The 25,040-nt window shown below is 37.0% G+C and overlaps 1 protein-coding gene across 1 annotated transcript; it reads right to left on the bottom strand.

The window, feature by feature from the left end:
* Window positions 1–847: 847 nt before the first annotated feature.
* LOC142342512 (26S proteasome non-ATPase regulatory subunit 14-like) lies at window positions 848–8,763 on the bottom strand. Its single transcript, XM_075393860.1, has 5 exons — window positions 8,530–8,763; window positions 8,226–8,423; window positions 4,502–4,669; window positions 4,195–4,381; window positions 848–1,448 (listed from the first exon to the last, which is right to left on the bottom strand). The coding sequence occupies exons 1-5, from the start codon at window positions 8,743–8,745 to the stop codon at window positions 1,273–1,275; spliced, it is 945 nt and encodes a 314-aa protein (XP_075249975.1). The 5' UTR covers window positions 8,746–8,763; the 3' UTR covers window positions 848–1,272.
* Window positions 8,764–25,040: the final 16,277 nt, after the last annotated feature.

Below are 25,040 nucleotides of genomic sequence, written 5' to 3'. Positions count from 1 at the left end.
GAATTTATCTCGTTGAATTAAAGAAAAGTCCATTCCAAAGTGAGGAAGTCATTTTTGAGAGTAAGGTAAGTCATGTGTGAAGAAAAACTTGATCACTCGAATGAACAGAAAAACTCACTCTTCTACGAGTGAGAAATGACGTCACGCACGCGCTTCTGTTGAAACTGCATGAACCAATAAACAAAAAGATTTGAAGTGGTTGTGACGTCACATGCTCGTAAAAAATCTTGCGGGCGGAATAAGAAAACCAGAAGGTCAATAATAGCCCCAGCTATCGCTGTGCGGCTATTAAAAAAATAATTAGTAATACAAATAAATATCACTGAAGAACGACTACCATCTGATAAAAAACAGCAATATATCAGATATATAGATGTGCAGGTATGTAGAGAAAAACCGAGGAAAGGAGAATAAAAATTTTAAAAAGCGACCTCAAGTCAATTAATCTAGGAAACCATTCAAGTCTTCTTTTGCCCGATCAGTGAACTATCCAAAGTCAGTCAGAAAAACGCTAATCAACAATCAAAAACGGCAAGTAACTAAAAAGCAGAAAAAATTTACTTACGTACATTATTTCAGTAAAATTTGTCATGTATAAAATTGTAATGTCAACTCTTCGAATACTCGTCTTCGAGCCTTAAAAGGGGAGAGCGCCTAATTAATAGCCGATGAGAGGCTGACTGCCGCTATTAATTAGCTTAGTTTTTTAACGTGTTCAGAAAGGAGATATTACATAATTATGACAATTTTAAAGCCAATAAATTTGGGAGAAATAATTTGGGAGTTCTTTCACATCGTACGCAATCGCTCGCCGGCTGCAAGTTCTCAGGATACGAAAGAAAAGAAGTTTCTATACGATAACTATAATTCACAAATAAAATCAAAGCAATATTTCAACCGGTTCAATACAACTTACAATGACTTAAAGGCAAACACAATTGCCGCTATTTTTACTTTATTTGGCAACGCGTTCATTAAATTAATGCACATCGAAAATGGTGCAAAGGATCTGTCTCTTCAATCAATCTGAGATAGTCAGAAGCTAACTATTCTAAAAACCTGCTCGAATCACAAGCAAAAAAGGATGATAAGAGAAACAGACCGAGAGTTAATAATACCATTTACGCTTCCAAACTGTAGACGTTAACAACTGATCTCCTTTCAACAACAATCTTTCTTGTTCACTTTAGCTTTTTCAGATGTCATCAACTCGTTCCATACATTTAAAATTGATCAATCCACTGTTAGCAAAATAGTAACTATGGATCTGTGTCACTGGAAAACAGCTGTGTTTAGAGTCGACTGTAGAATCTGAGAGATGTTGTCTGTTAGTACTTCGTTCACTGTTTCCTCCAGGTGTCGTTTCGGATCCTGTTTACCAACATTTCTGATCTCAAGCTCCTCTTTGCTCATTTTTTCTTCCTCTTCGATCCACTTCGCATATTGACCTACAAAACTACCGAAATTTGTTCAGAACTTCACAAACTTTCAGAAGTTAATTTTCCAGCAGCAGATAATTTTTCCGATTCATTGATAACGTATTGTATCATGGTAGCTTCTTTTCTTACTGGGCCAATGTTTTTCTTAATTATCCAGATATTCGTGAATTAAAACGTGGCGGGTACAAAAAAGGGCAGACTGATAAGGCCACTTAATAAGCTTGGTATAAATGGTATAACATTTCATCAGAAAAAATCCTACTGATAGCATTAACCAAGACTTGTATTATACGATTGTATAAAGGAATGAAATGTATTGAATTTTTATTGAATACCCACACGTCAATAAATTTTTCGAATGTATAAGTTATCGCCGCCTCAATTAGCTGCTCTAAAATTACCTTTATTTAGAGTGACACAAATTTACTTGACCTTATCTCTTTGAATTAAAGTGAAGAAAAGTCAATTGCAAATAGAGGAAGTCATTTTTGAGAGTGAGGTATGTCACGCGTGATCAAAAACTTAACAAGGAAAATGAACAAAAAAACCCGCTCCACTAAGAGTGAGAAATTACGTCACGTATGCACTTCAGTCGAAATTGCAAGAATGAATGAACAAAAAGCACATTTGAAGTGGCTGTGACGTCATACTGTCGTTACAAAAATCTTGACGAAATAAAAAAACATAACAGGACAAGTCCTGACGTACAATTCAAAGAATTTTCATTGACTAAACAAAAGACTAGACCTAAAAAGGACTATGAGTGAATTGGGAAAACCACTTCCAAAAAAACAGATACAAAAAAGCAGAAAATCAAATCAAAATGCCGCATGTGAACAGAAAACCAATAGCGGGAAAGAGAAATTTGCTTCAAACAAAATCCAGGCCTAGAATGAATTATGAATGGATTGGAAAAACCATTAGGAGAAAAATCCGATACAAAAACAGTCAAAATCAAAACCAATCGATTTTTTGCTCCACTTCCTGTTCAGGCGTGAACAAAATCACTAATCCAATTTGACTTAAAAATTGTGATAATGTGTGAACAGATCTTAAAAACATAGCCGGCAGATTGCCCGAATAGCTGCGAACGAATGGATTTGCGTGCCGTATAAAAGTAAGAAACGGATACAGATCTAAATTTTGAAAAAACTTGACGCCGCTCAAAAAGTTAGGTAAAAAACATTAAGCGATAAATTAAAAAAGCTTGTTAACATTTATTCCTAAGAAGCCTTTTATTAGAGACCTTTACTGCACATATAAGTTCCTTTGACATTAAACTAAATCAAATAAAACTTAAGTTTTAGAGTGCAGTCATTTTATTGAGTGAGGTAAGTCACGTATGATCGAAATGTAATCAAGCATATGATCATAAAACCTTTTTGCTAGAGAGAGAATGAGCAATGACGTCACGCGCGCAAACGCCGGAAGAAGTCATTCGGAAAATTTTTCATCCTTGCTGTGTGAAATGTATAACGAAAAAGAGCGTAAGACAAAACAAAAAACATAGCAGGACAAGTCCTGACGTACAATTCAGAAAATTTTCATTGACTAAACAAATAACTAGACCTAGAACGGACTATGAGTGAATAGGAAAAACCATTTCTTAAAAATATCAGATCAAACAAAGTAAAAAGCAGAACATAACCGACTAACGTCGTACGAATTGCTCTCAAACGACCGGCGAGCGGTTGACTTCGTCAGTAGCTAGCCCCGGGGGGAGGGTGCATCGGGGGCTGATGCGGGGCAACACTGGGTTGGGGGCAACAGCGCGGTGGTGCGGGGGGGTCAACAGGGGGGGGGGGGGTTGTCTCAACCTCTAAGAACCGCCCTTCACACCATAAGTGTAAGTATAAGTCTCCAAAACAGTTTGAGCCGACACAGAGCTGAAAGGCTCTAAGAGCACCTAATGCCCTCTGGGTGCTACCTGTTTATACCGTTTTGCAGGACGAAAAGTCAAAAGCGTCAGACGAAAAATCGGTCAAGCGAAAAATTGCATAAAAAAGTCCGACAGGACTAATATAATTGCTACAAACTTCGTTTGAGAGCAATTAATAATCAATGTTAAGAAGCCGCTAGCGAGAACAAAAAACCACTAGCTAGAAATGTAAATTTAATTCTAACAAAAAACTAGGCCAAGAATGAACTATGAATGGAATGGGAAAACCATTTAAAAACACTCAGATCCAAAAAATTCAAAAACAGTAAAAACCAAAGTGAAATTGCCGCATGTGAACAAAAAACAACTAGCGAGAAAGCAAACTTTTTCTCAGCCTACTCAAAAATTAGAGCGAAAATATTTCACGCCGCGAAACCACTCGCTTTTTCGCTCCATTTCCTGTTTGGGCGTGACCAAAGTCAGTACTCCAATTTGACTTCAAAAATCATGAAAATGTGTGAACAGATCTTAAAAAAGACAGCGCCCCAATACAATTCAAATTCTTTGAATTGTAAAAACCAAGAGCACCGCAATATAGCTTCGCTCAGCTTACAGCTTCGCAGCTATAAAAAACCAAGAGAAGGCCAATAATAGCCCCAGCTATTGCTGTGCGGCTATTAAAAAAGAAATCTATAAAACAGTCGATTTTTCCTTGAGCTAATAATGAAATTTTCTTCCCGTTAATTCTTAGTTTAGCCGAAATCCATGATAATCCAACTTCCCCTCCTTCACTGTACATATTCAATTATGAAGTCCGAACAGCGTTTTCTATAATATTACTCTGGCATGTTTAGCACATATCCTTTCTATGCATACCTGAGAGTGACTTCATCCTTTCTACCTGACTGAGGTTCTCCAGTTTCAGTTGATCATACGGCCTCAATTGCAACCCAGTGGACCAGTTCTTCTTATGCAGATTCATCAACATACTCTGCTCCAGTTTGTTTTTTCTGTACTTGATCGGAATACTGTAGTAGTGTCTGTTCAACCCATGGATTAAAGCCTAGAACCACAAGCGACCATAATTGTCTTATTTTAATGGTAGTCATTAAAACAGTAAGTAAAGATACAGCGAATTGATTCAGAAAGCCGCATTGACGTACTATGAAAATAGCAGTATTACCTGTATGGAGGGTTTATTGATGTGTCCGAGTACTGAGGTTGTCTGACGTGGCTCTTGGCCCAGCACCATCACATTGGCATTGATCAGTCTGAAGGCGTCGATCACCACTTTTCCCTTCACACTCTGGATGGGGTCAACCACCACTGCTACTGCACGGTCACTCAGGGCCTGGAACAGCAAAATTCAATTCAACAATGTTTCCAGTTAAAAACCGAGTGCAGAAAACTCCCAGAGATATTTGTGCCGTAAGTCAGTTACTCGTTTTTACACCTAATCCTAGTCACAAAAACATGTTATCGTCCTACACCCGTTACACCAATGCTTGGCTTGCAAAGTTTTGGAAAAGCTTTTAAAAATAATTTTTGAAGAGGTCACAATTTAGTTTTCAAATTTAGTAGTATACAGACACTGTACTCTATTTGACATAAAAATTAATAGAAAATTTGAGGATAAAAAAGAAGGAGCAATTTTTTAGGTTCCGAAAAAGCTTTTAGTTCAACTTTACACAATTTTTTTAAGAAGCTTAGTCTTTCGCAACGAACTGTTTGACTTCCAAAATCTTTCCTCAGTAAAACGAACTCAATACGCTGAAATTGGTAACGTCTTTAGCTAAAATTATTAACTATGGGATTCTCCAAGGTACAGTTCTTGGACCTCTTAACTTTCTTTTATACCTTCATGAATTTTACAATTAATTGAAAGTGAGTTTGACAAGGTTCAGTTACAGATGATGCAAACTTGACTTGCCAATTTAAGTCAGGAGAAAATATTTCAGATAAGATTGTAAAATTGGAAGCGGAATATTTTAAAAAGAACAAACCAATGCCGAGTGCAGATAAAGCATAGTTTAAATTTTTACAAATCTAAGCCAAATGTTGTATTTCAAAGTGAAACTTTGAAATCGTCTCCAAACTGAGTTACCTTGGTATACAAATTGATTCAAAGATATACTTCAAAAACCAACATAATTGGTTAAGTAAAATGTCCACTCCAATTTGCTATTTATAACTTTTGAGGATTGGCATTCCCTTGCAGGTTAGAATTGTCGTAGAAGCCAATAGCTCTTTTGCGTCTTTCAATCAGAAAACTATTTCCAGCAAACAGGTAGATACATACAAAGGATAAACCATCAAAATAACTATTGAACAATTGTTGGTTAATCATACATCGGAAGTATGACAGCTGGAAAAATGATCGCGTCTTGCAAGCTGAAGTGTTCGTGTCAACATTCGCTAAGTGAAGCAGATTTAAGGTCTTGAAATACATCGTAAAAGATCAAGTTTTTTAGCCACCTAAATATAAAGCAGCACCTAAGAACTAGAACCGACTAACGTCGGGTGAAGTGCTCTCAAACGCCTGTCGGGCGAGAGGCTACGTTGGCGAGTTGAGCCAGGGATGCGTGTGAGCAGGGTAGTCTGATTGTCACAAGACAATTAAGTGTGTGCGAGCTGCTAGGGGTGGAAAAAGGCTGAGTAATTGGACGAGTGGGTGTGAGGAATTGGGTGAGGGTTTGCATTGTTAAACTCTAAAAACTGCCCTTCACACTATGAATTTATCTCTCCTCGACAGCTTCGGTGAATAGCTTACTAGGGAGTCGTAAGGCTCGAAGAAAACTGTTCAGCAGCTTATTACTGTCAGGGCGCAACCTGTTTATCCAGTTCTTGAGGACAAAAGTCAAATGGTTAGACAAAAAAAATATCAGAAAAAATGCCAGTAATACAAAAAATTGCATTAAGGGCCACAGGATACATATAAAAGGTCCAAGCTTCGTTTGAGAGTAATTAAACAGCTGATATTTAACGAGAAACAAATCGCTGATACTTACAAGGTTAGTGTATAGAATCAGTTACCCTTAAATCAGCGTTTTGAATAACACACATTCAAGTCCTATATGAAATTCTTCTCTATCAATAAGGAAATGTACCTCATCACAACAGACAATTGCGAATCACAGAGAATTTTAAATCACCCAAAACAAAAAAGTCAAGGGCGCAATAGTCACTCGAAAAGTCAAATCGTTCAAGCAAAAATTTTGCATTAAAAAACTATTACGTTTACAATAATTGCTTCAAACTTTGTTCGAGAGCAATTGAACAGCCCAGAGACAGCATTTAGAAACCACCAAAAACAGTTTCTGATAGCCCAATTAATTCTTGTGAATGTGGCGAATTATTTAAGCTCCCATTCAACTTCTTAATTGACATGTTTTATACAATCTAAAAATTTTCCAGAATAAAAATCAGGAAAAAAGTTTCTATCCGGGTTTCACTTGCTATTGCTGAAAAAGTAAAACGCCACCCAGCCCGCCCACTCTATTCAGTAGAAGCTTCAATAGAATAGCTTCATTGTAGAGGAGAGGAGGCTGTTGCCCTAAATGTTTCAATAATTATATTTCTAATTTTGATTTAAAATCACTATTTTAAACATTATATTTTGATTGCTATTTATCATATCCATTTTGATTATAATTCTGATGCCTGTCACTTTCTCTATCTTTCGCTTCTGATGCTTTAATTTTTGAGAAATGTCAGCATTTATAAATATAAATAGGAGTTGACTTGCTCCCCCGAGTTAACCGACTATCGTTTTAGGGAAGGGGCTTTCTTTTAATTGACCTTTTTTTCCAAAAATAGATAACAGATAAAAATAATACTACTACTGTCTCGGTTGAAGTACTGAGCAACAAAAAGCGGGGGGAATGATGCCCTATTAGGGCCGAGGAGAGTCTAAAAATGATGGCAGTAGCTATTAGAGACTACCACTAAAATTTAAAACGGACAATGAAACCAATTTGGCGAACTTTTAATTTCACTTTAAGTTACGAAAGGTCAATTAAGAGAAAGCCCCCCCCCCCCTAAAAGGGCAGTCAGTCAACTCGGGGGCAGCAAGTCAACTCCTATGCGTATTTATAAATCTTGACAGTAGTCAAAAATTAAAGCATCAGATGCAAAAGATACAGAAATTAAAGCATCATAATTTTAATCAAAATAGATATGGCAAATAGCAATCAAAGTATAATAAGTAGTGATGTTGAATCAAGATTAGAAAAATATAAAACATTTAGAACAACAGCCTCCCTTCCTCTACAATGGTCCCTATTGACGCTTCTACTGCAGGGCGTCGGCGCATGGAGCATGCGCCACGGAGGCAAGGGTATGGAGCTACGCAAAAAAGCGAAACTTATTTTTGTCCTTATGTACGTGATCACGTCCGAATATGAATCTTCTTTCTAATCGCTGATCCTGGAAGCCAACCTCTGCGTGGCATTTCTGCCAATCTCTGTGCTTCACTTTAAGTAGTAAACTTCTATGACTTATGTTAGCAACTTAAATTCTAAATGAATGAAATTTTTAGATCACACAAGAATCAAAAAGTCAAGAACAGTCAGTCACCCGAAAAACCAAACAGTCAGAAGAAGACCGATCAAGCGAAAAATTGCACGAAAAAAATCAACAGGACTAATTTGATGATGGAGGCTTTAGCACTTTTTCTGATCTCAAAAATGCATCAATAGAATCAGTAGGCTTGGCAAAAAAGCATCGTTTTTAGCATCTGCTTGAACACTTTGTAATTTAGTTTGTTTCTAAGATAACTCGGCAAGCCATTCCAGAAGAGGCATAAATGATACAATCCATATTAAAGAGCCATTAACAGTGACACTTTCGGACCGAAAACCAATGAAGTTAGTGATATCGGCCACAATAAACAAAACTCAGCAACTAGCCTCAAATGACTGTTGTGTGTTGATGTCGACACCTGATAACCAGCAGCCAAACCCAGGATGGCTATGGTACCAGCCGACCACCATCTCAGGTCTTCCAGTCTGCCGAAGCATGTCCAACATCTTAGCCTGGAAAACTGGATCCACAGCCTCGACACTAACACCAGTACCAGATTGAGGCATTGCAAAGACGTCCACGACCTGCAATTGTTCGCAGTTTTGAAAAACTGTCACTGTTACAAAAACTAAGTGGAAAAGAACAAGCGATAGATAGGATTCGGGCTTCTGAAACAGCTCAGGCAATCACCTTAACTGTGTAGTCATCCACAAATTCACCCAGCATCAGTCCCATGACCTCCATTGGCACTCCTGCTCTTCCATGTTTTAACATTTTAAGCAAAGACATACTAGATATATATATGGTCTCTGCTGTATCAACCATTGGGCCATCTTGGGGCGGACCTTGGCTGCCTCCAGCTCCGCCAAGACCCCCGAGTCCACCTAACCGCAATAGTCTTTCCATTTATCCAAAACGAAACAAAGATCTGAAGCGAAAATAAAGACAATCCGTTATTGAAAATATCAAGGATTTGTGGTGCATTGCCACGTGGACTTGCTCCCTTATTTAATACACTGAATTTGCCCCCCCCCCTCAAATTTCCCAGTTGGTGGGTATATTTTACGCCCAAAATATATTTATCCAAAAGTCACGGTGTGAAAAGTCGCGGGCGCTATTTTCACACAGTAATGTACTACATGAAAACAATTTCTAAGTGAGCCACAAAAACACTAGAGGACCGAAAAATTATATCCTTGACAATAAAATAATTGTTTGCAAAATTAATTAATTAATGAACCATCAAATATTCATCCAACTTCAGGTAGTCATGACCGTAACGAGCCTAATAGGCAATGTGCGTTCTCAATAATTTTCCACCACACAGAGCACTTCACTTCGCATACTAAACTATTAATTTACACAAGCATTATTTACATAAACATTTTCCATATTTTGAATACACTTTCGGGTCTGTCCCATTATAGACTCCTATTATGGTATATTTACCATCATGGGGGCTCTAGGTTATCTGCCCACTAGGCGCTGGGGGGGGGGGCTATAATGGGAAAAACCCAATTTCCGCACTAGGTTGTGCAGAATTTTTGTTCGGTGTAAGAAGTTGTCAGTCCTTACTAGTCGATTTTGAGAGTAGTTCTCCTCGGTTATGTTGAGGGGTAAAAATTTCTAGAACAAATTCTAGGTTAGATGTTTCATTTACCTTCTTTGAAGCAACAAGGTACAATAAAGAAAACGCACTTCCATTGATAAAACCTATGAACACCAATAAGGCTCTACGATATCTTTGGCTCTACGATACAAATGGCTCTACGATATCTTTGAACGAAATGTACCACGTAAAACCAAACATCGTCGAAGTCTTCCACCATGAGCTTCCCCGTCTTCATCCCATCTGATCAAGTGCTGCGAAACCATGAGACGAAATCTGCGGAAACGAAGGTCATTAGCCAAGACTATAACTCAAAAAATTACAGAAAACCTTAAAGCACCAGCTCTATGAAGAACAACGGGCGTTTGAAACGAAAGTCTTCTCTGGTAGGAAGTTTTATGAAATCCAAAAGTACCTGAAAGCAATTAGGAGGAATGACGGTTGGCCATCAAACATGAAGTGGGAGAACAACCTTGCAGAATGTCCTGAGGAAATGGCTGAGCTGTTGAATAAATATTTTCAGAGCGTTTTCTCTCCTGGAACTCCACAAAATAATGTTAACTACCTGCAACCGCTTCAAATTGATTGTATCAGCACCGTAAAAGTTACAGAAAATAAGATAAAACTAATTTTGGAGAGTTTGTGCGTTAGTAAATCAGCAGGCCCTGATGGTATTTCACCGCAGTTTCTTAAAAATCTCAGCCCTTCTCTAACCTCGTCCATCTTCCTTTTGATCAAAACTTGAAGCAACAAGCGACTGTTTCCTTCTGTTTGGAAATATGCAGATGTAACCGCAATTTATAAAAGTGGCGGTAAGAATAACGTTGAAAATTACCGCCCTATCAGCTTGCTCTTCGTTATTTTGAAAGTTTTTGAAAAGCTCATCTACGACGCCATCGACTTGCGAATAAGGAAGAAATTGCAACCCGAACAATTCGGTTTCACCCCCAAACGATCTGCCATCTCGCAAATGATTTCCTTTCTGTCGCAAGTTTACGACAACTTCTCCGTGGAAGAAAATGAAATTCATAGTGTTCTGTATCTGGACTTTTCAAAAACCTTTGATCGAGTAAATCATTCGATGTTACTTCTCAGGTTGAGCAGCTTTGGAATTGGCGGTGGACTACTTGAGCTCATACAAAGCTAACTAACTGACAGATACCAACGTGTTAAAATCAATAACGTAGTTTCCCAAAAATTGAAAGTTACAAGCGGAGTTCCACAGGGATCTCGTTTGGGGCCCCTGTTTTTCTTAGCCTATGTGGATGGAGTACTAGAACAGGTACGTCTCCAACGTTTGCATATGCCGACGACATCAAGCTTGTGTGTACAAACTTGAGGGACACACAGCAAGATATGTGCTGTATTGAAAACTGGTGTATTGAAAGTGACATGAAATTAAATTCTGACAAAGTAACATAACTGGAGATTTTTAAAGGCGAACACCAACTAGTAGTAAACGATCAGATTGTCCAGAAAATACGGTCTCAGAAGGACCTTGGAATCATTGTAACGGAAAATCTCTCCTGGAACGACCACGCAGAGGAGAGGTGTAAGAAAGCTACTGGTGCATTCTTCCAATTTAAGAAAAACCTAAGCTTGAAAACCAGTCAGTTCTTAAAACTAAGTGCGTACTGCGGGTATGTCATGACCATTCTCTCATATGGAAGTGAAGTCCTTCTTCTAAACAATGCTGCTACGAAAATGGTTGAATCTGTACAAAGAAGAGCAACAGCGTGGATACTTTCCGACTCTAAAAGTAGCTACAAAAAGAGATTAGAGACTCTAAAGATTCTACTGGTATCCTTATTTTTCGAGATGCATGATCTACTACTCCTCTCTTCCATTTTTACAAGAAAAGTTGATATCAACTGGTAGAAGTACATATCGTTCTCAGATTCGCGAACCAGGTCGTCTACTAAAACTCTCAAAATTAATGCAAATGAAAATCTTAAGACTCGGCAAAAGGCGGACTTTTGGTATAGGACATCAACCCTTGCACACCTGCTTAGTACCAGTATTGACTTATTTCACGACACAGAAACTCTGAAAACCCGACTATCAGACATCTACTGGGAATATTTTCTGGAATACTACAACGAACTGACTTCTTGCACTTGGCATATCAGATGTGGATGTCCTATTGGTACTTGTTCTGTACAGAAACGACTTAAAACTACTCAAACTGTGACTGATTGAATTGATATGGGTCTAGAGAACCCCTGAGTTTACTCTAAAGTCTATATTATTATTATTATTATATGGTAGAGTTAAAAGCAGATTATTCAAAATTCCAAAACTGAGAACCGAGAAATTCAGAGAGAACTTTTACTTTCGAACTGCCAAAGTTGCCAACAATCTGCCTGAAGAGATAGACTTTTCCCAGCCTTTGGGACTCAAAAGACGTATTCTGTCATTCATCTGGGACCGTCTGATGTTGAACTTCAACGAAAGAGTAATGTGTACATGGACCATTTTCTGTGATTGCTCCGATTGCAGAAAATAGTGGAATCAAGACCAAAACTTCTAAGGGAGCAATCCCCTCGGCTTGCCGAAAAGTCACAACAACAACAACAACAACATAAGTGATGCATTTCACTATAGACAGGCAGTCATTTTGATGTTAAAAGTCGCTGTCTGTAGTTCTCTTGTTGTTGCCAACGAGAAGTTATCAAACTCCGAGGCGAAGCAGAGGTGTTATGATAACTTCGAGGGCGATTACAACCGTGAGGTAATTGTATGCTATAACTTGATTTTTTTTGTGGCGGGGGCTATAATTTTCTGGGGGGGGGGGCTATAATGGGAAAGACCCATTTTTTTCAGCAACACCTGTTGCGATCATGTTTGTTTCCATCATTAGACTACGAGTTTATCGCCACTCCTTTATCCCCACTCTTTACTTAGTACCAATTGCAATAAAGGGTGTGAGAAACTCGTAGTCTAATGCTGAAGTGTTTTTCCAGTGTCGATCGGTCATTATTTATTACACTGGCAGTCTATTCAACTGCTATTATCGCAACAGACGTTGATTAAAATCCATTTTATAGCAGTTTTGTAGCCCTCAATTTCTTTCATCTGTGATAATGGCAGTTAAATAAATGTTGATGAGCTATAGTAAAGTTGATGAGCCAGTGGTATGTCTGGATACGCGAGATAATCGACAAATGTGTTCCTCGCATAACTCAGCATAGATCAAGTCTTCCCCCATGGATCTAGCCAAGCACATCTCATCTCACGAAATCGTGAGCGACGGTGAAGAGAAAACACGAAGACAAACCAAATCTTTGTCCTCTGTAAAAAATCAAACGGAAAGAAGCCTCACTGAAGAATGAGATTGAAAACGACCCAGCCAGTTTTGAAGAAAAAATCTTCCGCAGCAGGCGAATGTCAGATCTACAGAAATATCTACACGCAAGCAGACTACAACCTCAAAAAATATAGCTCGCAATCAATGATCGCAATAATCAAATCAAAATTGCCCGCAAATCTGACGATCTAGAAAAAAGTGAACTAGTCAATACTTTCTTTTCAAACGTTTTCGACGTGAAAGGCCAAATATTTCCGGACCAAGGTTTACGAGAAAAATTAAAATAATTTCATCAAACTCCCGAAGGATGAAATCAAGGAAACTCTTTTAACTCTGGATGCAAACAAAGCATGTGGACCAGATAACTTTGGAAACACCGTCCTGAAAAAACTCTCGAACCTCTCTAAATCGCTTCTCCTTGTCTTTCAAACCTGCATCAACAAAGGATCTTTCCCATCCCAGTGGAAGGTAAGCGAAGTAACATCCATCTATTATGAGAGTTACAAAGCCGATATAAGTCAGTACAGGCCGATTAGCCTGCTCACAAACGCGTCCAATGTTTTGAAAGAGTCACCTTCTTGCACTTGTATCCAATCATTGAACAACATCTAAATAAAATACAATTTGGTTTCCGCCACAAACATTCGGCAGTTCTGCAGCTCCTTGTGTACCTAAAAGAAGTGAATGAACCGTACAACGCTGCAAAAAGTGAACACAATTTTGCCCTCTACGTGAACTTCAAAAAAGATAAGAACAAATTGCGCATGAAAAACTACTCGAAAAGACACAAGACTTCAGCATTGGTGGAAAAATGCTCAACTTTCTAAGCAGCTACTTTAGAGAGCGTAAACAATGTGTCATGGTAAACAATATCAGGTCAAGTTTTAGAAATGCAACCAGTGGTGTTCTCAAAGGTCCCTCCTAGGGCCTCTCCTCTTCCCTGCCCATGTCAGCGACCTTCCCCGAGCCGTTGACAATTATTCGTCGTATGGCTTTGCTAACGACATCAAAATCATCATGGAGAGCAAAACTGACGCAAAGTGGCTTGTTGAAAAGAATCAAACCTGGAGTGAAGACGTCCACATGTCCCTTAACGTCGAGAAGAGCAAAATTTTTTGTCTGAAAGAAAGCGCCTCATGCAAATCCAGCGATTCACTTGAAGTGATATCGCAAAAAAAATAACTTGGAGTAACCATATATAGAAACCTCTCCTGAAGTGATAATTGCTCTCGAAGAATAACCAAGGCCTGGCAATCCTTCTGGTTCTTGAATTAAAACTGTTCACACAATGACAATCCCGCCACAAAACTGAAGGCGTACGTTGGTTACGTAGTGCATGTTCTGATCTTCGCTTCACAGTTCTGGTACGCATCAAAAACTAACCTGAAGTTGCTTGAAATAATGTGACGCAAAGCCACTGCATCGATATGCGGAAAAGATGCTGACTACCAACAGCGACTACCAAAACCCAATATACTGCCTTTATCGCTTTATCTCAAACTACACGATATTCTATTCTTCAACGCAAAATGTCAAGACAAGTATGCTCTAGACTCGAACGACTAATTTAAACCCAGATCAATAGAAACGCGGCAAAATGAAAACTTTGGAGCTCCTTTTAACAGGCTAAACAAGACCGATAAAAATTTTTGGGAACGCACTGCGCGACTTATGTACATTCTAAACAAGTGCATATCTGAAAATGAATTAACAAAATCAAGACTGACAACGATGTATCACGAACCCTTCGATAGGCGCTACAATGAGATGGAAGCCTGCACCTGGCAATTTCTCTGTCTCTGTGGCTCATGTAACCCTGCCAAGAAATTTTTGCCAGCTGAAAACTGAAGGTTGAAGTTCACACCTGGTCTCGTCCTAAAGCCTATCTACTACTACTACTAATACTACTACTTCTACTATTACTACTACTACTACTACTACTACTACTACTACTACTACTACTACTACTACTACTACTACTACTACTACTACTACTAATACTACAGATATTTGGAAACCAATTTGTGAATGACAAGACAATTATTTGCAACTTAGAAAGTAATGAAATTTTAGATCAAAGACAAATAACTGAGAGAGAATCAACTCACTTTAAATGCCGATAAAACATAGATGATTTTTTTTATAAACCATACTATTTCGGATCCAGAGTTTACTTTTAATGGTCGAGTAATCAAACCAGCTCATGCCTGTCGTTATATGGGAGAAAAAATTGATTCAAACCTAACTCCTAAAAATAATCTGATCTCAGTTTCAAGCAGTACGGCTAACGCATATCGTTCTCTGTATCTTGCAAGAAATCAAGTTGTTTTGAAAGAAAGAATTGATGTTTTTCAAATCATCTGTAGTCTCTCATCTTTCCTTCAGTGGAGTATTCCCCTCAAACTTTTACAGCCAAAAACCATAAACCTCAAAACGAGCAAATGAATTGGGGGATAAAATTTTGTTGTTTTCGACAAAAAAACTGACCACTCCATGGATCTTCTCATTAAGAGTTGTGGTCTGCCAGCCGAAATGTTTGTCTCAAAATTTAGCCTAATGAAGCTGCAAACAGATATAAGACACTGAGAAACGTCCAAAAATTTTAGAATGATTACTAGTCGTCAAAAAGCTAGACTGAACAAAAGAACAAGTCAAATTATTATGCAAAAGAGAACGAAAACGAAGTGTAGTAACAAAACTCGATCTTGAAAAGCGTTCAACAATTGAACTGAATTAAATTGCCCTCTTCAATACAAAATATTAATATTGAAATTTGCTTGAAAAATATTTGAACCAAGTGGTCATTCGATCAGCTCAAGAAAAAACCTGTTATTAGACAAACAAGGGTACTTCAATTTCGATTTTTGCCTATAAGAACGAAAGGCCAAAATTTTAATATTATTATTTTAAAAACAAAACTGATTAATTTTTTAAACATTTTAAAACTTGTAGATATCTAACCTTAGGGTTACTTTTTGAGTAATTTACACGTTTTAAAAAAGTGAGCGGTAGGTAATTATTGATACAATGTAGCCTAAAACGGGGTTTCGCTTTGATTTAAGATGACACGTTTCATAACTGTTTCCCTTGAGTTTGAAAAGTGTACATAATACAACTTGCTTCCTGAATTAGCACCTTTTTTTCCTAAAAAACTGCTGAAATCAGGAACCAAAGGTTGCGTTGGTTTTGCACTTGATCCATCAGGTGGTCAAAAGAGGCCATTTTGCATCCCTTGTTGTTTAGATGCCTTTTGCTGTAATTCAGTCTCTTTTTTTCTGTGCAACAGAATAACAAATTTCAAAACGTGGTTACTGTATATCTTTTTCCCTCTCTTTTTAGGTTTATATCGTCAACCAAACCAAAACAAATTCGGAGAGTTAGTTTTTCTGGCAAATCATTGATGAAAATGGTTCAGAAAAAAATAGATGTTTTGAACACTGTGCAACGCCATTGTTGACTTTCAGCAAACCGAAAAATTAACTGTTATCACTGACATGTTGGTTTTGAATTTTTAGATACAACAAAATAGGCCGAATGTTTGTCATGAAATGCCAATGTTTTCAAACTTTTGTATCACAACGTTCAGCGGTATTGTGTCAACAAATTTCTAAAAACCAAGACATATAATATTTATCTCTTCGACTGCTCTATTGTCTTCTCCATGTCCAGAAGAAGAAGTAACTGTACCGCTTCCGGACAGCAAGCCGAACTGATTACCGCAGAAATAATGCCTTACAAAGTTGAACATTTCATCGAAGGTACATTTCTCAAGAAATTTGAATCTGCAGTTTAAAAAACTTATCTTTAATAGCGTGCTTTATATGATTTGTTTCCGTTTTGAATTATTGGGCTTATGAATATGGAAATGGGCTGCCTTATCCATAATGGGTTCTCTAAGAAGGGATAAAAATGTTAAATGTTGATGTGTATAGTTCCAATTTTAATATAAAATCCCTTTTAGAGCAATTTTTTATAGCCATCAGTTTCTTTCAATTACGATATACTTGGAGAAAACATGCGTGAGAGCAGTAGGTAACTATCCGTAGAGTGTTGCTTAAATATACGTTTTGCTTTGAATCAAGATGACACTTTTGATATTTGTTTCTTTTGAGTTTTAAAAGTGCATATAATTTTTTGCCTCCAGAATTAGCAGTTCTCGTTCCAAGAAAAAAAGCGCAAAGTTCCATTCGAATTTCACTTAATCTAGCAGATGATCAATAGAGGCCATTTTGCTAACTTGGCCTATGGGTGCGTTTTGCTGTTACTCAGTCTCATTTTATTTTTGTACAACAGAATGACAAATTTGAAGTCGTGGTTTCATTGTCACTTTTTTTCTCACTTATTAATTTCATATCTTTAACCAAACTAAAACAAATTACGACAGTTATTTAGTTATTCGTGCAAAGCATTGATGAAAATGATGCAGAAAAATGGTCGATGTTTTGAACCCTGTGGGAAGCCATTGCTAACATCTAGCAAAACAAATAATTAATTGCTAATTTTGCATATTCGTTTTGGTTTGTTAGATACGACAAAAATAGCTCAGTTTTGTTCCTGCAACGTCCATATCTTCAAAATTTTGTATCAAAACATTAAGCGGTATGGTGTCAACAACTTTCTCAAAGCAAAGACATAAATATTTTATGTCATTGACGTCTTTAATGTCATTTTTTACCCGGTGTCTAAAGAGAGGAGTAACTTGAACGTTGCCACATGGACCGCCAAACTGAATACCACAAAAGTACCGCATTACATGTTCTAAAATTTTAACGAAAATGAATTTTCCAAAAATGTGAAAATGCAATATAAAAGATTTGGGCCTAATAGTGGGTTAATATCGGGCAATATCTGATTTGTTCCTTCTTCAAAAATTGTGTTTATCTGAATTGCTTTCTATTATGTGGAATAACATATCTTGTTTTTTATTGATTGCAAAATAATTGTGGTTGTCTTTACAGGTGATCTTTTACATTTTCTCAACAAAAAATTTCCTATTGCATTTGGTTGGAGCCTCCTATTTCATTTGAGAGATTAATATCAATTGAGTTTTGGACCACAGACTCCAGTTTTTGGAGCCTTAATTTGACTCTGAGATCAGATATTATCAGCTCTCTTTTTAGAATGCAGTTTGCTGATGAAATGTTTTTCTTGCAAACGAGATCAAATGGTCGTAAACTATCTTGATGTTTGGTGACATATTTGCTGACGTGGTTTGTGGTCCCTCTTTTGATTTATTAGCCATGTGTAGAACTGTTCTACAAGAAAATTGACATTGCTATGGAAAAATGGATCGAAAGGATCTGTTGTAATTTTAATATTCAGCTCATTCCAGCCATTACTATTAAAGGCAATTTTATCATTAGTTCTCGTGTTTGGTGTATCAGGTAGGAGAATTAATTCAGCGAAAAATGGGAAAGTATCAGAGAGAGGTTTGTTATTAGTACTGTAATTTTTGTACAACTCAAGATAATAATGACAGTTGAGAGATATTTCCGGACTGTTACACAAAAAAAGTCCAACAATTTGAGAGATTATTTTCAACATATGAGAGATTATTTTTTGTAGGTTTATCAAACATTTTTTATTAGCATTCTATTTTTGAGAACATATCTGCCCAAAATGATTCTGTAAAGTTATTGTCGCTTGTTGCCACGGTTTTTAAATTAGTATGCAGAACAGGTTCTTTTAAACTTGGAGAAGATTTGTGAAGTCAACTGTTGATTACCGGTAGCTGTTTTGTTCAGACGCATTGTAGATGCTGCAGACTAATAAAGAAGACAAAAAAATCAACAACAACGGAGTCATCGTGGTTTGAAGCAAAGTTCAAGGCTTCACGTTTAAGCCTCGATAATTTCACGTTTTAATGTTCTATAGCAACTAGAACTCTCGCAAGTTTTACTCTTCAGATCAGTTCCTATCTTCTCTGTAAGTCAAATGCGCAGGTAGAAATTAAGCTTCCTGAATATTTTCATTTACGATATAATGGAGAAAACATGCCTGAGAGCAGTAGGTAACTATCCGTAGAGTGTAGCTTAAATAAGCGTTTTGCCTTGAATCAAGATGACACTTTTGATATTTGTTTCTTTTGAGTTTTAAAAGTGCTTTTAATTTTTTTGCCTCCAGAATTAGCAGTTCTCGTTCCAAGAAAAAAAGCGCAAAGTTCCATTCGAATTTCACTTAATCTAGCAGATGATCAATAGAGACGATTTTGCTAACTTGGCCTCTGGGTGCGTTTTGCTGTTACTCAGTCTCATTTTATTTTTGTACAACAGAATGACAAATTTGAAGTCGTGGTTTCATTGTCACTTTTTTTCTCACTTATTAATTTCATATCTTTAACCAAGTCAAAACAAATTACGACAGTTATTTAGTTATTCATGCAAAGCAATGATGAAAATGATGAAGAAAAATGGTCGATGTTTTAAACCCTGTGGGAAGCCATTGCTAACTTCTAGCAAAACAAATAATTAATTGCTAATTTTGCATATTCGTTTTGGTTTGTTAGATACGACAAAAATAGCTCAGTTTTGTTCCTGCAACGTCCATATCTTCAAAATTTTGTATCAAAACATTAAGCGGTATGGTGTCAACAACTTTCTCAAAGCAAAGACATAAATTTTTTATGTCATTGACGTCTTTAATGTCATTTGTTTACCGGGTGTCTAAAGAGAGGAGTAACTTGAACGTTGCCACATGGACCGCCAAACTGAATACCACAAAAATACTGCATTACATGTTCTAAAATTTTATCGGAAATGAATTTTCCAAAAAATTTAAAAATGCAATATAAAAGATTTGGGCCTAATAGCGGGTTAATAGCGGGCAATATCTGATTTGTTCCTTCTTCAAAAATTGTGTTTATCTGAATTGCTTTCTATTATATGGAATAACATCCCTTCTTTTTTATTGATTGCAAAATAATAGTGGTCGTCTTTACAGGCGACCTACTACATTTTCTCAACAAAATATGTCCTATTGCATTTGGTTGGAGCCTCCTCTTTCAATTGAGAGATTATTATCAATTGAGTTTTGGACCACAGACTCCAGTTTTTGGAAACTTAATCTGACACTGAGATCAGATGTTATCAGCTCCCTTTTTTAGAATGCAGTTTTCTGATGAAATGTTTTTCTTGCAAACGAGATCAATGGTCGTAAACTATCTTGATGTTTGGTGACATATTTGGCGAACTGGTTTGTGGTCCCTCTTTTGTTTTATTAGCCATGTGTAGAACTGTTCTACAAGAAAATTGACATTGCTATAGAAAAATGGATCGAAAGGATCTGTTGTAATTTTAATATTCAGCTCATTCCAGCCATTACTATTAAAGGCAATTTTATCATTAGTTCTCGTGTTTGGTGTATCAGGTAGGAGAATTAATTCAGCGAAAAATGGGAAAGTATCAGAGAGAGGTTTGTTATTAGTACTGTAAATTTTGTACAGTTCAAAATCATAATGACAGTCGAGAGCTATTTCCGGACTGTTACACAAAAAAATTCCGGCTGACTTCTTGCAACATTTGAGAGATTATTTTTTGCAAGTTTATCAAACAATAATTATTAGTATTCTATTTTTGACAACATATCTGCTCAAAATGACTCTGTAATGTTATTGTCGCCTGTTGTCACGATTTTTAAATTAGTATGCAGAACAGGGTCTTTTAATTTTGGAGAAAATTTGTGAAGTCACCCGGTAGTTGTTTTGTTCAGGCGCATTGAAGATGCTGCAGAGTAATAAAGAAGAAAAAAATGCAGTAACATTGAAGTCATCGTGGCTCAAAGCAAAGTTCTCGTTTTCACGTTTAAGCGAATATAATTTCACGTTTTAATGTTCTATAGCAACTAGAACTACCGCAAGTTTACTCTTCAGATCAGTTGTATTCCTATCTTCTCTGTAAGTCAAATGCGCAGGTAGAAATTAAGCTTCATGTTTACTATCATTTAAGATATTATTGGAGAAAACATGCCTGAAAGCAGTAGGTAATTATCCGTAAAGTGTAGCTTAAATAGGCGTTTCGCTTTGAATCAGATGACACTTTTGATATTTGTTTTTTTTTGAATTTTAAAATTGCATATAATAATTTGGCTTCCAGAATTAGCAGTTATTTTCTCTGTAAATCAAATGCGCAGGTAGAAGTTAAGCTTCACGAATATTTTCAGCCAATAAACATGTTTCCGTCACGTATATTTTATAAGTTTATAGGCAACTAGTCCGGTTTTTTTTCTTTTTGGATCTAGCAGACTTTATCAATGTAGTTGAGAATTTTTGTACTGCTTCGCAGCTGTCAATAAGTATTTTTCTGGTTGCGTTCACTGACAGTTGATTGATAGAGCAACTATCATTTCCTTTTTTAAAATTTCAAGTTCTCAAATAAAAAAAAACGTTGAATCAATTCCAATGGTGATTAGTAAAGGTCTTTTTTTTGAGACATTGTCTTTTAGCTTCTTCTTGAGACAATTTAGGGCTGATAAATTGATCTATCCTTGAACCTATCATAAATTTATCTGTCTCCGTATTTCAAACGACTTGCCGATTGTGAGATGTCTACTAAACTTGCTGGCTTTGTGGAAAAGGAGCATTCATTCTTTGTTGGTTTTCTGTGTTATACTTTTCAAGTCGTAGTAGTTTTTTTCCGTTTTCAATGTTAATTTGCTCGAGTATTCGATCTACGTGGCTAAATTCCTCTTGCATTCTTTCAGCAGTTTCTTAGATTTTGACCAATCGATACCCTAATTCTTTTACACATATTTTTTGTTAGAAATTTTCCCTCTGTTCACTTTTTTCCCACATTGCCAGTTACAATTGCACTTGTTCATGTTTTATTTGGTTTTTTTTAGACTTTTAATCTCTTTACAAGTTATCCTGAGATATGCTAGTTTGCTCTATATCATATGAAAATTTTGAGTTTGATTCGTGGAGTTCTTCAAATTGCTAACTGAGAGCTGTTTTCTCAGAAATTTCCATATATGCATGCATGCTAACTTTCTTTCCAGGGGATTCGTTACAAATGTGGTGTAATTTATTCATAATGAAATAGCACGTCAATACAACTTTTATCTTATCAAAACCAGTACACTGTTTAGACATAGTTTAGACATAGTGACAAAGGCAATAAAATTTTTTTTGGCTATTTTTACCAGCACAGATGGTAAAAAAAATTTTAGTTTTTTTTGTTTGTTTGTTTGTTTATCAGAAACTATTTTTTGGGGAGTGGCGTACTTTCATTGGGTTTTGTCATTATTGTAGTCATTTGCTTTCGAGCAATGCTTTCGAATTCACCTTTTATCTTTGTCTAACCTGAAGGTCACTGAGTGCACTGTAAAAATAAAGCAGGGTCTTTATTATTCTCTTAAACCTGGAGTAATTTGAAGGTCCATGCGACTAAAAAATGAAACATAAAATGCTTCCTTCCGTTTCTGCATGCAAACTGAAGTTCACCGCTGAGAGTATACAACGGGAAGACAAACACATTAGTTATCTTTTGAAGGAACCACTGTTGCAATTTCCAGTACTATGGCACTGCATCGTTTGACCGTATTTTTTTTGTATCTCTGGATTGCACAGTTTGAAATGGACGTTGTCTTTAAGTTAGTTTTTGTTAGGTTGTTGATTCCGTTGTAATTAAGATGTATCTGGTCTCCACTCTTCCGGTAAGGTCTAAATTAAAGATAATTGTCTGAGATGCAAAATTTCTAGCTGACGCCTGTTTTTTTGAGAAGATTGTTTAAGAGTTGAGCACTTGTAAAAGTTTTACGTCAAAAAGGTATTTTAATAACGAACACATTTTTAGCTACAAGTGTCACCTATAGTGTTCCTAAAAGTTTTGTTTGAAATGTCGTTTATATCAGCTTCTGAGATCGGCAATTCAGTTGTACAAATCTTTGCAGCTCTGACAAAGAAAAATAAGTGTGTGTTTGTCTTCTATTGGGGTTAAGTTTGTAGAAGAGTCAAATTTGGCCATCAAGGAGAGATAGCAGAAGGAAATTCCGGACTTCTAGTTGCCAAGCTTGTAAGTCAGCTACCAGTACACGTCTTGCGGGTATGTTTGAGGTTTTGAGTATTTGATATCTCATGTGTACGTACAAGGTTTACCTTTAAAGTCTTCCCTTCGAAAGTCTCCAGTACCACGACATTATATAAATCAAATCACCATATCAAATCAAAACTATTTAATGTGTTGGAGTGAGATGCGGCTCTTCTTCTAGTCCCCACACAGCACTCATAATATAGACAATATATATTTTGTGTTTTGGTGGGGCAGAAGAAAAGATTTTTAATTTACAATTAAAATATTTTCCGCATTTTTTCCGTTTGTGCCCACACCCCAGCTTACTGGGCGCATTTCATTTGCAAATTCTGATGTATGTTCTATATCATTCTGTCAAATATAAAACGGCCAAACACGTGACGCTGATTGGAGAGTTCAGATAGGTTTGTGTTGTTGTTGTTGCGGTTTTGTGGGATTTGCTGGGTCTTGATCCCATTACTTTCGCTAATACATTGTAACTGCTGGTCCAAAAAGTTCCATATTAATTTACCAAATCTTGAAAACGTTGTAAAAGTATATTAATGATAAATATTTTAAAATTTTCAGCTTTGGAAAAATCATAGGGAAGCTTCACGGAATCGTCTTTCCTGTATGAAACGACAAGCTACAAATTTTGTTTTGAAACTCAGTTTTCCTGGAAAAGTTTTGCTTCAAAGTGATACAACAAAAACCCAAAAGAATTGCAGGTAATTTACCTGAATAATGTGCGGGTAAGAAATACCGGGGAAAATTTTGCAGATAAATTTTACCTGCACATGGCCTTACCAGCACACTGTTCAGGTAAGTTTACCTATACAATATTTAGAGTGTATCATCAAATTTTGTCACTTGAACTTCTTCGGTGAATAAAGACTTAGAGACAAATGAGTCATAGGACCCTCGGAGAATATAATGTCTTCCAGGTTCTACCAGTTTATCCCGTTTAAAGATGAAAGACCAGTTTAATTGGATCAGACAAAAACCAATGAAGCGAGAAACTGCTGCCTCAAAAACACACTTGCACTAATTTAATTACTAAAAATTTTGTTTGAGAGCAATTAATTAATGTGAAAACTTGTGAGTAACTTGAAAGAATACAACCTTTCTCTTTGGAGACTCTAGGAATGCCAAAAATGCAGAAACATTCCGACAACGTCTTAGAAAATTATTTGGGATCTAGCAGAGGAAACTGCAAATACCTTCATTCTCCGATTACGTCCCAGAATAAAATGCGCGACCCATGCCAGGCCTGATCAGGCCAACTTGGGTCGCGCACGGGGGTAAAACTCGTCAACTCTACAGAGTCTGACATCACTGACCTCGGTCTGGATAGTCTGATCAGGACCCTATCCAGAGTCTGCATGGTCAGACAAGGGCAATACTTACGGCCTACAGTCTGGTCAGAGCCCCGCCCAGAGTCTGGATAGTCTGATCAGAGACTGGTCTAGAGTCTGGATCATTTTGTGGTATGGTCTGGATATTCTGAACAGAGTTCTTTCCAGAGTCTGTACGTCTTATCAAAAACCTTGCAAGAATGTGGCAAGTCTGATCAGAGCATAGAGTTCCAGCCGAAAATAAGCGCCAGTCTACCGAAAGAAGAAGACATAGTTAAGTCCCGTGGGACCGTTTCTTAAAGAAAACTTTCCAATTTTACTTGATGAATATCAAACACCACGCCAAAGACGAAGTTTTGATAATGGTTGTTGAGCTGAAGACATTTTTTTTGTTTCAGACTATTATTTTTTTCCTTAAAAACACAAAAACCATATCCACAAAATGACGTACTTTTTTCTGCAAAAAATGTATTATACCAATGGTTACTGCTACTTCAACGGTTAAAAGTGTCAGTCATGGTAGCACGAATGCGCGACGATGAGGGTCTGATATCCAAGTGAGCAACTTAAGCCGGTCTGGTACCCCCAGTGCGCGTCTGAAGTCGGTCAGGTATCCCCAGTGCAAGACTCAAGTCGGTCGGATAAGAGCCAGTTTTGGTCTAGATCGGCTGATCAGAGCCAATTTTGGTCTGGATAGACTGATCAGAGCTTACCTCTTGGTTCGCGCACCTCATCCTGGGGTGCCCTCTGCATGTTAACTTTCCCATCTAATACTTGCCCTCTAAATAATAGGTTCTCATTCCCAAACATTATAAAATGTTTTTACGTCATGATTCACTATGCAATGTCACGTGCACTTTAACTGGGAAGGAAGATGGCTCAAACGCCATAAACTGTTCAATTTGACATATAACTTTGTCAAAAAG

The sequence above is a fragment of the Convolutriloba macropyga genome, chromosome 7, assembly GCF_964194025.1.
Source record: "Convolutriloba macropyga chromosome 7, txConMacr16.3, whole genome shotgun sequence".
Lineage (NCBI taxonomy): Eukaryota > Metazoa > Xenacoelomorpha > Acoela > Convolutidae > Convolutriloba > Convolutriloba macropyga.
Note: the sequence above shows the minus strand (reverse complement) of the source record. Positions and strands in the feature narration are given on the sequence as shown.